This window comes from Saccopteryx bilineata, chromosome 3 (assembly GCF_036850765.1).
Source record: "Saccopteryx bilineata isolate mSacBil1 chromosome 3, mSacBil1_pri_phased_curated, whole genome shotgun sequence".
Classification (NCBI taxonomy): Eukaryota; Metazoa; Chordata; class Mammalia; order Chiroptera; family Emballonuridae; genus Saccopteryx; species Saccopteryx bilineata.
Window position 1 is genome coordinate 85,078,833 of NC_089492.1, and position 14,695 is coordinate 85,093,527.

General features: G+C 53.4%; 1 protein-coding gene across 1 annotated transcript; it reads left to right on the plus strand.

Moving 5' to 3' along the window:
- Window positions 1-3,219: 3,219 nt before the first annotated feature.
- Window positions 3,220-13,556, plus strand: CIMIP2C (ciliary microtubule inner protein 2C). Its single transcript, XM_066264711.1, has 4 exons — window positions 3,220-3,319; window positions 9,899-10,166; window positions 11,268-11,380; window positions 13,241-13,556. The coding sequence occupies exons 1-4, from the start codon at window positions 3,246-3,248 to the stop codon at window positions 13,383-13,385; spliced, it is 600 nt and encodes a 199-aa protein (XP_066120808.1). The 5' UTR covers window positions 3,220-3,245; the 3' UTR covers window positions 13,386-13,556.
- The last annotated feature ends 1,139 nt before the right edge of the window (window positions 13,557-14,695 follow it).

A 14,695-nucleotide genomic window follows, 5' to 3' on the forward strand; every position in this document is an offset into this window, starting at 1 on the left:
ACCTCCTCCCACAAGGAAGGAGAAATTTCATGATCTGTGTGCACAAGAAGCTGGAAGATTGCACTGATGTTTTGGGGTGATCTATGCCACCTCCCCTCACAGTAAAGTTGGCCACCAGGGCTGCTGGTGCCCTAGGGGCTGAGGGTCCCTGAGGGGTCTGGTCTGGCTGCTCTGGGTGGGTCAAATTGTGCCATGTTGAAATCCTAACCCAGGGGTCCCCAGTGGGAAAATCAGCATCTTCCAGACAACATCCAGTTGTTCTTGGTGGCTGGTCCCTGAGACATGGGGCCTTAAGAGAAAAATAAATGTACTTCCTACCTGTTCTCACAGATATTGTGCCCCCAAGAGGCTGGGTCCTGACCCCCTTGCCCTGTGATCACTGGATCTGGGAGGATGGAGGGGCTGCTAAGCATGATTGCAGATGCATGACTGTGAAGGCTTTAGAAGCTCATTTTCTAAGGGCAATGGTTAATTAAGGTCCAGGGCACTGACTTAGCCCCATCCTGGGGATGAAGAAGACTAGGGTGGTGACGTGGGCTGGAGTAGCTGCTGGAGGGTAAAGGGGGAATTTCCAAGGACCGAAAGAGAACTGCCCCCTCCATCCTTCCAGCAGCATTCCCGAGGAGGGGTTCATGAGGAAAGGGACCCTGGTGACCGGGATCCTCGAACCTGGAGCCTTTGCAGGGCCTGCTGCACCTTTGTTCTTACTGTTTGCTCTGCACGAAATGCCCCCAGCCCACCCTGCCTTTTCACATGGACTCACTCAACTGGTGCCCATTCCTGGAAGTGTCTCCATAGCTACACTGGCACCCAGGCTGCCTTAGGGTCCTCTGTGCGGCCTCTGCCCCTCCCATCTCACCCCTTCACTGGGCTGCTCCTCCAGCCTCTCCCGTGGACTGGGAGACCCCAGGACACTGTATCTTTGCATCCCCAGGGCCTGGCATGGTATCCATGGTATCACATGGATGCCCAGTGAATGTTGGCAGGATAAGAGAGTAAACTTGGTAATATATGTGGAACAGAGTTTAAGATTTAAAAAGAGAAATATTAAATTTTCCCAGCCATGCTAACAAACAATGACTCCCTTTAAACTCTACAGTCCCAAAGACCTGCAGGATGTACTGAGAGCCTCCTTTGCCCCTTCTAGATGCTTCCTTGCCACTCTGCCTTATATTCTTTATTTATATTGTTTCCTTCCTCTTCCCCACTTCTCACTTTTATCTGACCATATTGAGTCAAAGAATATCTTAGTATATTGAATTTATCAAATACAAATGAATGTCTAAATTTTTTAAAAACCAGATAAATTTAATGCCTCTTTAAAAAAACAAACTAATTTGGTTAGCATGTTCCATTCGTGAGGTCACCAAGTGATCCTTGTTTGTAAGGCTTGGTGGTACTTGGTAGGAAAATATCCATCTCCTCCCTAGGCCATCAGGAGGTTCTCTCCTATGGGGTGAGTGTCATGAGGCCTCCAATAGACCTGTGTATCTTTGGAGAAGAGCCCATGAACTTGCTCTAGACAAGGCATTAAGCTCTGCTGAACCTGGGTTTCCATATCTATACAACTGTCCCACCTGCCAATTCTGCCTTGCTGACACCTAGCATCCTTTAGCTCAGTGAGCCGACCCTTCTGAAATCTGAGCCAGATTCCACTTTTAATTTCCACTCTCCTGTTACCCATTTTGGTAACTCTTAATATAAAATTTATTTAATGACCATGTACTGAACCAGGCCCTGGGGATTCAGGGAGGAATATGATACAGCACTGGGCCTCAAGCACAAGAGACAGATGGACCAGAACACAGACAAGCAGACACAGGGGGTGGGTCCATAGGCAGAGTAAGCTCAGAGGCCATGACTGGGGGAAGAGAGTGGACGTCTGACTTTGTCCGGGGGTGCAGTGGGGGAGGGGCTATTAGAAACACCTTCCTGGAGTATGGCACACCTGAACTGAGGGTTGTTCTTTTACAACTTTTATAAGTGTTTTTCTTGTAGCCCAGGCTCTGCACAGAGAATTTAGAAATATGTAGTTATGACCTCATTAGCAACCACGCATTCCCCTTCAGTTCCTTCTCCTCCCCAGACCTCAGTTATCCTGTGACTTGCACCTCATGGAAGCCCGGGGCTTCCCCCAAATGCCGTTGTTATCTGTCAGAAAAAGCCTCCTGAGAATTCTGGTTACAACAGTGGCCTGTGAGCTCATTAGTGTTCGTGGTCCTCATCAGCTGCCATTTACAGAGTCAGGCTGTGAAGTTAACACCTCTCATCTGGCGGATGAAATCAGACTGGGAAGGATAAAGGTAAATTGCAGAGCGTTTTCATTGATACCAGGACTCTCCTAGGAAAGCAAGTCTGGGTCCAAGTCCCAAAGAGCATGATGCTCTAGAGGCCTCTCACCCCCCACCCAGCCCCAGTTAAAGACCTAAGGCTTCTCCCTACCCCCCACAGGGCTGGTGTGAAGATCACCAGAGAAATCCGGCTGTGCGGTGCTAAACAGTCTCAGGAAGGAGTCATTAATGCAAAGGAACCCTCACTGGGACGTCCCAAAGGTTTGCACTCTGGGCAAACATGCCAACCCTGTAGATTTCAGCCAGACTGAACTGAGGAATTGGGGACAGATGTAAATCACACACACGACCTTTTCACCATTTGCTTTTTTATAAACTACTCTGTGGAGTAGTCTGAGGGGCAGGACGAGGTAAGAAGTCCCACGAAGAGATGAGAGCTAAGTGAAAAAACCCCCCCAGGGAATCGATGACTCTTGGGGTCCGGCGGCCACTCAAGCCCCCAGAGTTGAGCTGCGATGGGGCTGCTGCTTCCTGCGCCTCCTGCAAAGCGAGGGCGTTCCAAGCCAGGCCACCGAGAGTCCTGCAGTGGACAGCAGGACAAGGGCCCGTCCAGCCCAGCCTCCTTGTCGAGTTTCCAACTCCGTCCCGGGTCTGAGCGTCACCGCATCGCGCAGCGAGGCCGAGAGATGAGCCCATTCCTAGAGGCGAAAGCGGAGCTTGGGTGGGAGCGGCGACTCGCGGGTCGCCCGGGACGGCACGCAGAGAACCGAGCACTTTCAGGGGGCGCCCTGGGGGAGCTGCTCCAGGAAGGGGCCTTCGAGGGGCGCGAGCCCGGAACGCTGAGGCAGCCCGGCCCACGGCGTTGCCCGGTGCGCGGTTGCCGGGTGACCGGAGCTGTTGGGCCTCCCGCGGAACACCGAGACGCGGGCTCGCTGCGCGCTCGCCGCTCCCACCATGGCCTCCCGCAGCGCGGGCACCCTGCTGACCGAGTTCAACGCCGCCTACGTGCCGCCCGCCCTCACGCCCGGGTAAGCCGCCCGCCCGGCTGAGCCCGCCGCACCCTCCCTGCCCCCTCCGCACCCTCCCTGCCCCCTCCGCAAAACCCCTCCTCCGCCGTCGGAAGTCGGCCACTGCCGCTTTGGGGCGTGAAGGAACCTGAGTTGCCAATTTTTCGCCGGTCTTCCTGGGGGTGGGGCGGGGGCGCGCTCCCGGCAGCAGTGGCTGGGCGCTGGCCGGGGGATCTCCAGATCCCCCTAGGTAGAAAGTCGGTCCCTAGCGGGCGCAGAATACACCCAGGCTGAGATAAGGGGACCTCCGGTGGATCGGGGCAGAGTAGGGGGCTGGAGAGGTCGACACAGTGCGGGGTTGGTGTTTGGAGACACCCAGGCAGGAATGAGAAGGTGGGGAATCCTCGGCAAGTGAGCAGGGTCTTCGACCCCCAGCACGGTTTAGGGGCACTCAGGACTCGCGCCGGATTAGAACTTGTCGTTTGAAGAAGCAAAGAGACCTGGTGGGCACTCGGGGATGGGGCTCGAAGAATCCGGCTACAGGACAGGCAGTCATGATCAGTAGTGTGCACTATCCACGGCGTGTGGTCGGTTCGCTCACTGATCTCTCTTCATCCTCACAGAAGGCTGGCTCTGAAAGCTTCCCAGCCTCCCAGGGTTGTCTTGCCTTTAGCACTGCCAGGTGCTGGGCCAGTCCTGCCTTTTCTTTCTCTTGATGTTCTCAAACTCCAAACATCTAAGATGCAAGTCTGATTGTTTCCTTCCTTTCCTTCTCCCAAAGTGCCTGAGATGTCCACTGCCAACCCCCTTTCCAGGGTATAAGATTGTCTTATCTCTCCTATCAGTCAACAGGGTATTGAGGGCAGGAGCTGCATTCTGAGAAGCTGCTTGCACTGTATCAGCACATCTGTGCAAAATGAATGAATGAATGAATGAATGAATGAATGAAATTAATGTCTTGAGAGTTATGCAGTTAGGTCTTCATGTGGGTGAAAAAAAAACCATATGCTCTCCCTTGTGAACTGAACAGGGTGTAAAAATGAACACAAGACCTCGCAATATATTTTGTATGAAGTTCGGTTGTTTAGAAGCAGGACAGGCAAGGCATATAAGGGTCAATGGCATTAAAATCATTTCTGCACATAGGCAGTAACTAGGGGTTGGTTACTGCCCGTTTAATCCAGCCTATTTGAGGGCAGGACCTTGGAGAGCTCAAAAGCGACTTGGGTTCCCATCAGACAAAGCTGATTTACTAGGGCGCAGTCTCCTATTAATTCTTTAGGCATTCACTTGATAGAGATGTGTTGCGTGCTTGAGATATGCCAGGTGTTATATTGAGACAAAAACAAGGTGTGTGGGGGGAGTTGCCCTTGCAGGGCTTCCAGTTGTGGGTAAATCCATAAGGTTTAGTTCAAATCCTTCTTTGCTCGTGGTGTTTATACCGGGTTCTGGGTGTTTATCATGAGGTTTGATTTTATACATTAATATGTTTTTTCCTTAAGCCTCTCAGTCTCCAATTGGAACTTAGCCCTCCCCTGTGGTTCTTCTATTCTGTTTAGGTGTGTGTGTGTGTCTGTGTGTGTGTGTGTGGTGGGGGGAGTGTGATTGTTTCAAAAGCAATCCCAGGATACTTTTCTGTCCACACTTGTCTGCAGTTCCCTTGAGCACTCTGTCCTGTGAATGATCTAGAAATTGTGACAACAAATGAATCGTAAACAAGGCTCCGAGCCTGGCCCGTTATTTTGAGCAGCTGAACCTGGACTTGCTGCTTTCTCGGCTGGATCTTCTTGGGAGGAGTATGCTCTCCTTCAGGATCCCCATCAATGAGGGGCGAATGGAGTCTTCTTATCTTTCCAAATGCTACCTCATTGGCAGCTTTGTTAACTTAATGAAAGAGTCCCAGAGTCCCCACCACACTTGGACAGTTATTTTTATGCGTCTTTTCAAACATAAATCACAGGGTTTTTGGTGCAGCCATTCTCTTCTGAGACTCAAATCATCCCTCTTACCAGTTCCACTCATAGAGACAGAGAATATCCACAGTGGTAAGGACCTCAGAGATCATGTAACCCACCCTCTCCTATTTCAGATGCCATCACTGAGGTCCTGGGGGGACTTTCCTGAACCCCAGGCTGGTGATGGAAATGCTGGGCTGGAACCAGCACCATGAACCACCGTTTATGGGCACCTAATATGTGGCAGGCACTGTGTTCGGTTCTTCACAAACTTTAAAAAACAATCCTTTACAACAACCTGGAAGAGAAATGAGCAGCTGGCCCCAGGTCATTCAGCAAGTTGCCCAGTCAGGTCTTTGTGACTTACCCCCATTCTCCCATCCCTCCAATTGTTAGCTATTACCCTTACTTAGATCCCTACAGTGTTTAAGGCCTGATTCTAGCTACCATGGGGAACAGGATGCTGGTCTTCAGACTAGTTGGCTAGGGTGCTCCTTCTCATCCCTTGCTGCTGCTCGAGGTGGCACAGCCTTCAAGCACCTTGCCACTGTCTGGCCTGTGCACCATCCCTGCAGTAAGCAGGGACCCCTTGGGTGAGAGTCCTTGGGATTGTAAAGCCTTTTAAGGTATACAGCTGGCCAAGTGACCCTTGTGTCTCCTGCCTGCCGGTCAGATCTGGGTGACATTCATTCTCTTGCTCTGTCTCCCACCACAGCTCACCAGATCTCAGTGCAAACACTTGACCTGCCATAATGCATTCATTCATGCCCTAACTGCTTCTGTCCCTGATGCCCACAGCTCATGCGGGGGTACTCACACTTGAGCCCCTCTTCCATCTTCCTAGATTGGCAGCTCTGCCTATATCAGCTACTGAGCTGGGCCTGGACCTCAGGGACCTCCAGACTATGAATCAGTGCATTCTATACTGGCCATTGTCAAGAGGGTGGTCCCACAGGTGGCTGTGCCCCCTTACCTGGAGTCCCTATACAACAGGCAGACCAGTGGTATACTGGTAAATGTTTAACAATCAGCTCTCTGGAGAGAAAAGGCCTTGATTTGTAGCATTCACACTTATCTGTGCTATAAATACTTCTGCCACAGCTGATTTTAAGCTGTCAGTATGATGTCACTGAGCACAGAGTTGGGAAGAGATACGCAGCAACAGGGCACCACACAAAAATCCCACTGTACAGATACAATTGACAGAAGCTACTTCAAGAACACGCACAATAGTGAAATGTATAAAATAATTAGGAGGTGCTGAGTTTTGAGAACTCATTACTTTTGTTTTTAATATAATCTCTATAATTGTAACTTTATGGAATTTAATATTTAATACTGGCTTGTTTAACAACAGGTTTGCAAAAGTCCTGAAAATTCAGCAATCAGCTCTCTTGAGCCAGTGTGAGCCGATATAAGCTACTGCTAGCACACCTCTGCCCGATCCTGCCAGCTTGCTCGGGCCTGAGCTCTCCTGCTCAGTGTGAGAGAGGTGCGGGCCAGCTGAGGGGAGGGGCGGGTTTGGAGGCTGCATTTCATTCCAGCCCAGCTCTGGCCCTGCAGGTGCCACCTGAAGACAGCCTGGTGCATCTGGGGTGTGAAACAAAGGCTCTCAGGGGGATGTAGGAGACCCTGTGTGTCCAGATAGGTCACTGATGCCTCTCACACAACCCTGAGGAACAGGGCAGCCTTACTCCAAACAGGGGTCCCGGGCCCTGGAGACCTGGGCTTTGTAACAGGTCCCTCCTTTTCTCCAAAAGAATCATCAGCTCTTAAAAATATGCCTCCATTTGTCAGTTCAACTCAACAAATATTTACGAAGTGCCACCTGCTGAGTGCTAGGCATGCCAGGGATGAAGATATGAATGGAACGAAGCCCTCTCACCCCACGGAGTATATGGTTCAGAAGGAAGAATTTACTAAGGGCCAGGTCATTACAACACAGCAGGACGTGAACTAAGACGTGGGAGAGACACAGAGAGCAATGACAGTCCCATGGAGGGGACAGGCATGGCCCCTGGGTGGGTCAGAGAGCTTCTGATGAAAAGGGGGGATTTGGAACGCTCCTTGACAGATGGATAAGATCACAGCGTGAGCAGAGCAGTAGAACGGCGTCTTCGGGAAGGAGGGATGGTTTGGGGAAAACAAACACGGGGTGGGGTGCCGGCAGGATGTAGGTCCACAGCGGAAATGGCCTGTTTGGCTGGAGTGGAAAAGCTATGGCATGAAAGTGGATGATGAGACTGAAAGGACCTTTCCTAGAGGCTTGTGTCAAGCCTCTCAGCTTGTTCTTAGTTTCATAGGCAATGGGGAGCCCGGGAAGGATTGCCCAGGGGAAGGATCTGATCAGAACGGTACTCAGCAGGAAGTATTGTGCAGAGGGCACATGTGGAATGAGGACATGCTAAATAGTAACAAGTTAATTAGTTAATAAGGCTGCTCATGGGATCCTAGAGGGCTCACGGTAATTACTTTTCATGTTAGCTATGGGGCCAACCAGTGCTATGGAGAGGCAGGCAGGGACAGCTCCCTGTCCGCGTAGCAACCACCTGGGCACGTGTGATTGTGCCCACGGGCTGGCCGACCACTGTCTCCTGGCTTATGTGGTGTGCAGGTGGGTGAGGAACACAGGGGCGTTGAAGGGGTCAGAGGCCCCGTTATGAGACCTGCCGTTCTCCCGTTCCTCTCCACCGTGACCTGCCACACAGCCAACAAAACGGGCCTTCAGAAAGCTCTCCAGTGGAACCCCACGGTCATGGTCAAGGTACACAAATGCAAGTGCACACAAGGGACACAGACCTAGGTAGCCAAGGTGTGCCCACTGAGTGCTAAATGCATGTGACCGCTGTGCATGAGCTTTCACACGTGCCCTTCTCTGAGCAGCTAGTTCCGAACAGAACCCGGGTTCAGGAAGAACTTTGGGAGGACTGCGGAGGAGAGGGCTCCTATTCTATTGGAATGCAAATACCTTGGCATTCAGAGAAGGTGGAAACTCAGGGAGCAGAGGAGGAGTATGTAGAGAGCCTGGGGGTGGCGAAGAGAAGAATCACAAGAACACGTCACATTTCTATAGCTACTTTCCTCGGAGGAGCGCAAATGCCCCTGTGGGTGGGATGCTTTGCAACAGAGCCAAGCCCCTTTGCAAACAATGTTCCAGGACATGGTACTCCCAGGTTTCTGGACTCCTGCCTCCTCCAGCGAACATCTATTGAACACCTGTCACATGTCAGGTGCTGTGTAGGTGCTGAGATAAAGAACACAGATTAGCAGAAGAAATGAACTAATCTGGATCTGTATGATATCTGGGCAGGTCATAAGGGACCACTTAGTGCTGGGAGGCAAGGAGCAGGGCTTGGGGGTGTGGACAAGTGTAACATTCTTGATGGCAGAAGGCACAGGGCAAGAATCCAGTGTGGGGAGAGAGAAAGGGGCGGGGTGGGGAGGGAAGCATTTACATGTGGAGAACTGCACGTGGCCCCCGACCATGTGCTGTAGGCCACGGGGGTAGAGCTGTGAAGCTGGAGAGGAAGACAGGAGTCAGGCCACAGACGGCCTTGACTGCCATGCTGAGGACTTGACTTAGAAAGTTTAGCCTGGATGAAGTGTGGAAAATGGGTTAGAGGAACCAGTGCAGTTAGGAGGCTGCTGCCACATCCACGTGCAAGGCGACGTGGCCTGAGCTCAGGTGCGGGGGGCGGAGCTGCAGGGCTTGCTGACTGACTGGGTGTGAGGGAGGCCGCTGAGGGAGGTGGGGGCCCACGTTCCCACCTTGGACATCCGGGTGGTGCTCTTCAATGACAAGAACCAGACCGTTGGGGAAGGTGGGGATGGGGAACACCCAAGGGAGATGTTTAGTGTGCCACTGTCTACAGGGGTCTGAAGCGTGGAGGGAACTTCTGGACCGGAGCTGTAGACCAGGGGTCACCCACACGCAGGTGAAGGTTAAGGCCACGTCACACCCCCCCCCCCAGGGAGACTGTGTGGTCCAAAGGACAGGAGCAGAGGAGGAGCATCATGAGGAGGAGGAGACTGGGGAGGAACAGGTCAGAGACGTAGGTGGAAACCAACAGAAAAAACAAGAGAACATGAAAAATACCAAGATGGTGCTTTAAGGAGAGAGAGGTTGACCATGTCCGGTGCTGTGGGAAGGCCTCTGGTGACCCTGTCAAGGGCCAGTTCAGTGGCCTCGCAGGGGCAGGACCAGGTTTCCGAGGGTGGGGAGCGGAGGGAAACCCTCAGCTGTGCTCATGGGAGAAGCCCGGAGCCTCAGGAGGCCACCTCACCTTCAGCCCAGCCTTGGAAGTGGGCCATGGAGGAGGAGTGACCTGTCTACAGATTGCTGACGGGCTCAGGAGGGAAGCCCAGTGTCCTGGCCCCTGTGGAAGCCTCTGGTCTGGAGCTGTGACCACCCTAGAGGTCTAGGGGAGGGAGAGGTCCGCAGTCTCTCACTTGTCCCTCCCCCAGAGACCTGAGCTGGGCAGTGCACTCTCGGAAGCCTCGCGGGGCTCAGAGGTGACCCGTGGAGCCCACTGGCCTCACCAGTGTTTTGAGATATGCCAAAACTCCTTCCAGGAGTTTTAAGGACCTCCTATGCAGGTGGTCCTGGAGCCCTTCGCTGTCCCCCCCCCCGCCCCCGCCATTACAGGTACAAAGGCCATGTTCCCAGCGTGGCCTTCTCCTTTGGCTCTACCTACGGCACCACCACCCTCAAGTACTTCCAGGACCACCGCCACGCAGCCCTGGAGAAGAGCTACACTCCCTTCAGCAAAGGCGGCCGCTTTCCGACCATTTTCTCCCCAAACCCCAACCTGGCGCTGAGCCCCCGCGTCTGGGACCGCTGGTTGCACACGCCCTGCTACACCCGCTTCAGCCTGGACAGCGGCCGCTCCGCCGGCCTCGCCTGCTTCTACCAGGTGGGCTGGGGCCAGGGAGCCCTCACTCCCACAGCGCCTCTGTTTGCTTCACAGAGCCCTGAGCCAACAGGGACCTTAGGGAAAGGGCTCAGGACTCTGCTTCTCTGGCCTCTCCTCACCCAGGGACTCCAGTGACTCTTGTCCCTGCTCCCCCACTGCCCGGGGAGCTAGAGCCGGTGGGGATGTTCCTGCCCTCTCCTCTGCCCTGTGTCCTCTGGGCCCTGTGGACCCTTGCTTACCTCTGCCTGAGTCAAAGGCTAAAACTTTACCCCCTGGATGAACCATGCATGCACAAAGGCCCACTAAGTCCCCACCCAGCTCCAGCCCCACATCGCTCCCAGCTGCACTGGCCCACCTGGAGCCTGGGGCCCACCTGACACTTCCTGCTCACAGGCCTCTGAGGATGTGCCCCAAGTCGACCTCAGCCCCAGCCTGGACCCTAACTGCCCTCAAGGGAAGAGGCAAACGGAGGGGGACTTGCCCGTACTCCGGTGCTCTTGCCCTGCTCCTCTGGCTCTGGTGCAGACACTTTTCAGCAGGCCACAGGTGCTCAGCGACTGTAGTGGGAGCCAGGGCTCATTCTCTGCTCGTTTCTGGAAACCTCACTCTCCCTTACTTCCCTTGCAAACATCCCTGCCGCCTGATTAAAGACATGGGTGCCCAGGGAGCTCCAAGGGCAGGTCCGGGTCGATGTTCTCAGACTCCGAGGAGCTGTGGGGCCATCTCAGTGGGCCTGGGAAGGCCTTTGCTCTCCATCATGGCTCTCACACAGGGCACATTTTGTCCCGGAGGGAGGGACAGGAAGAAAGACACACACGGAGCTTGCCTGGCCACCTGCTGAGCTGGGCCTCACATAGCTTACTCTTGTTGGTCACTTTTCTCATTCACTCTCCGCAGCAAAGCTGGTGTGGTGCATGTCCTTACTCCCGTTAGGCAGGTGAGAAGCCAAGCTCAGAGAGGTCACCCAGCTGGGGTGTCCTCTGGGGCACTAGGCAAGACAGGCACTACCCTTCCTAGGGTACAGCCAGGCAGGTACTGCAGGTGCCCAGGGTCACTTCTGCACACTGACAACCTGCCCTCTCTTCCTTGGTTGGACTGTAGATGGCACAGCAGCATCGGGAGTACTATCGAGACAAGACTGGCCTCGTGCCCCAGGTCCCTTACTTCGTGCTGCCTGTGAGGGAATGGGATCGGTACCCCATCCCCACCGACCTGTGAGTGCCCGCCCTCCCTCCATCCCTACACCTAACAGTCACGTGTCCACAGGGCACCTGCTCTCAGCCAGGCATGCAGGCACCCAGACTGAGAAAAGAGTTAAGACCCTGCCCTAAAAAGCCTTTGCCTGAAAGGCTGATAGCAAAAGAGCAAGTGGGTCGGGGTTCTGGAAGCCTCAGGATGCCAGGAACCTGAATGGGCTGAACCAGAAAGAGTGTGTTCGTGGCTAGAAGCCCTGGAAATTCGGGAGCAAAGCCCATAATTTGTGCTAGGCTGAATCTGTAGGCTTCTTCCCTCACCATGGCAGCCTGGCGGCTACCCTCGCTCAAACGCGGTGCAGCTGCTCTGAGCAGCGGGGAGCTGCTGCCCTCTGGTGGACATAGAGGACACTACACAGAGCAGGGAATTGGTGTCCCGAGCCCTTAGCAGACTTGAAAAATGTTCTCCTAGGGAGTTGAAAGTAGCTTTCAAAGTCCAACTGTCCATCTGACAAAACATAAACATTCCTCAATGCCTGCACCTCACTGCTTTTACCCAGGAGAGCTCTTTTCCTCCAGGGAAGGCCAGCTCTGGCTGCAAGATGACCCAGGCACATGGTCTCCTCACTTTCCCTCCTGATGCCCACCCAGGCAGGGGGATCAGAACTCTATGCCTTCAGGGTGTCATGTGGGGCAGGGGGCATCAGGAGGTCAGTGGACAGATCTTAGGTTTCCAACTCCATGCTGACCCCTTGCTTGCCTCGAAAGCCCTGAGCTTTGCCATCACCATTGCTGATAAAGCAGCAACCCTCTCCATAGTCAATGACTTCTAAAGAAACAGATTTAACTGCCTCCATAGGTTCCTCTCTGCAAGATAGATGAGCCCATTTTATAAACAGGAGGCTTAGCGATAGCCTTGGAAATTTGTGTCTGGAGGCAAGTCTGGTTGGAGGTAGAACCTGGAGGAATCCAGGTCTCCTGGTGCCAGTGCTAGGACCTTGGGTTAGCCATCTTCTCCCCTTTGGGTGGCTCTTAGTCAGTCCAAAACCTGGGGACAGTGTGTGACTTCCTGGGGTCAGATCTCCTCTTGAAACCACTCTGGGTAGGATTTGCTCCTCCCACAGTTGTGGGGGACCCAGGGAACTCCAACTTTGTTTTTTGTCCAAACTTTCTGGCAGCCTGTGCTGCTGCTGATGGTACCATGCCCAGTATAGAGGGCCGACTAGGTGGTTGGGAGTAAGAGTGTCAGTGCCTGCAGCCAGCCCTTTCCTTGATTGCCTGGGGCAAGTTCCTGCCCTTCCCCAAGTTTCATCACCATCATTGACTTCATCATCACCAACATCACCACCACCACCATCACTATCACCAACATCATTACCACCACCACCATCATATCACTACCATCACCATCATCACCATCACCACCATCACATCACCACAACCACCATCGTCACTATCACCACCATCACCACCATCACCATCACCACCACCACCATCACATCACAACCACCATCAGCACCATCACCATTTCTTATAACACTTGTTGAGTTTTTGCTCCTTGTCTAGCATTATGTTAAGTATTTCTTATGTATTACCTCTTTTACTCCTCAAAACAAAGGTAAGAGGGAGGTACCAACATCAGTTCATTTTATATGTGTATACTTCCAGCAGGAGTTGGGTCAGAATCCATCCTAGGTCTGTCTGACATCCATGGCTTGCTCTTAACCACTCCACTGTAGTGCGAATACAAGTTATTTCAAGTGCAGGGTGACTTGGTCAACATGGGTCAATGTTGGCAAATGGGCAGATAGGGCGGTGGGTGGGCATTTTCTGCCCTCTCCCCAGAACACGGCATAACATCGACTCCGTCCTCACCCCCAGGCCTCCTCTGAGCCCAAAGCAGAAGTGGCACCTTTTAAGAGTATCCCCCGAGAACCTGAAGACCTACCAGACGTTCCCGTCGGGGAAGAGGGTCTCCTCACAGGAGCGGGAGAAGAGAGACTCCTACTTTGAGTTCAGAGCCTGATGCCTGCGAGCCATACCCTTGACCAGGTTGGCCTTTTGGAATAAAATCTTTAGCCACCACAATCCCATACTCCTCTCCTCTGAGCCTCAGGAGCATTGGCTACAACAGGATAGCATCTGAGGGTCACATAGCACTATGACTTAAGGGCTGTGGAACATTCAAGCCACAGCATTCAAGCCATGAAAAAGTAGCGCCCAGTGACCTTCACAGCCACCTCTGCCCCTGAGGTGAAGGAGGTCAAACTGAGGGCAGTATGGCTCCTGAGTCTTGGTGGCAGAGCTACTCGTCATCTGCTCCCATTGATATAACCAAGGAAGGCCCATTATCCCATGTCTGAGAATGGGAGTGGGTGTTGTATGCAGAGCAGTTTCCATTTGGGCCCTGGCTCAGCACTGCTTAGCCCACACACTAACCTGAACCAGAAGTGATGTGATTGACAGAGATACTGAGGCTCAGAGAAGTTGCCCAAGCTCACACAGCTTGGAAATGACACAGCCAGGATTTGAACCCAGGTCTTTCTGACTCTGAAGCCCTGGTTTTTTCTACATACCCTGCTTGTGGTCGATGTGGAGACTGCGGGGCAGGGATGACGCAACCCTTGGGATCCCAAAGGACCCTGTGGTGCCTGGAAGAAGCTCACTTTCCTGTATTCTGCCCAGAATGGCATGGACAGGCTGGTGTGTCATCTACCCCAGGACTGTTTCTAGAAGGGGACATGAGGGAATGACCCAGGATAAGTCACTCTTCAAAGACTCTTTTTGTTTCGGGAAACTCTAGGCCAGATGTGTGCTCTGGGAAGAGGTTCCGAGGCCACATGCCTGAGTGGGAGGGTCACATCCCTGGAAGGGCGGGATTGGGAGTGTCTGCTCTCACCAGGCTGCTGCTTCCCTCCTCCTCGGAGGCCTCCTGCCTGGGACAGGGGACAGGATGAGGGTGACAGCCCCTCTGTATACAGGCTCTGGGATGGTGTATCCACACCTCAGGAGTCCGCCAACATTCCAGCATCTCCTGGATTGGATCAAGGGACTCCATCCAGCAACAGGGCCTCTATTGCCCCTGAATAGTGAGTCAGGACCCAAAGGGAAGGGGACCACTGCGGGTTCAAGTACAGCGGGTGAAACAGCCCTTCCCCTGTGAGCCAGCATTTTGACTTCCCTGACCTCCCACCAGGACAGTGCAAATAAGGAAAACCATATCCCTATCTGATAGGCATCTGACAGCTCTCAGAGACCCCCAGAAGGGGCTTCTCCTATGTCCCAGGAGCTGGACCCCAAAGGGTCCCGAAGGGGGCCAAATTCCTTCCAGGGCTT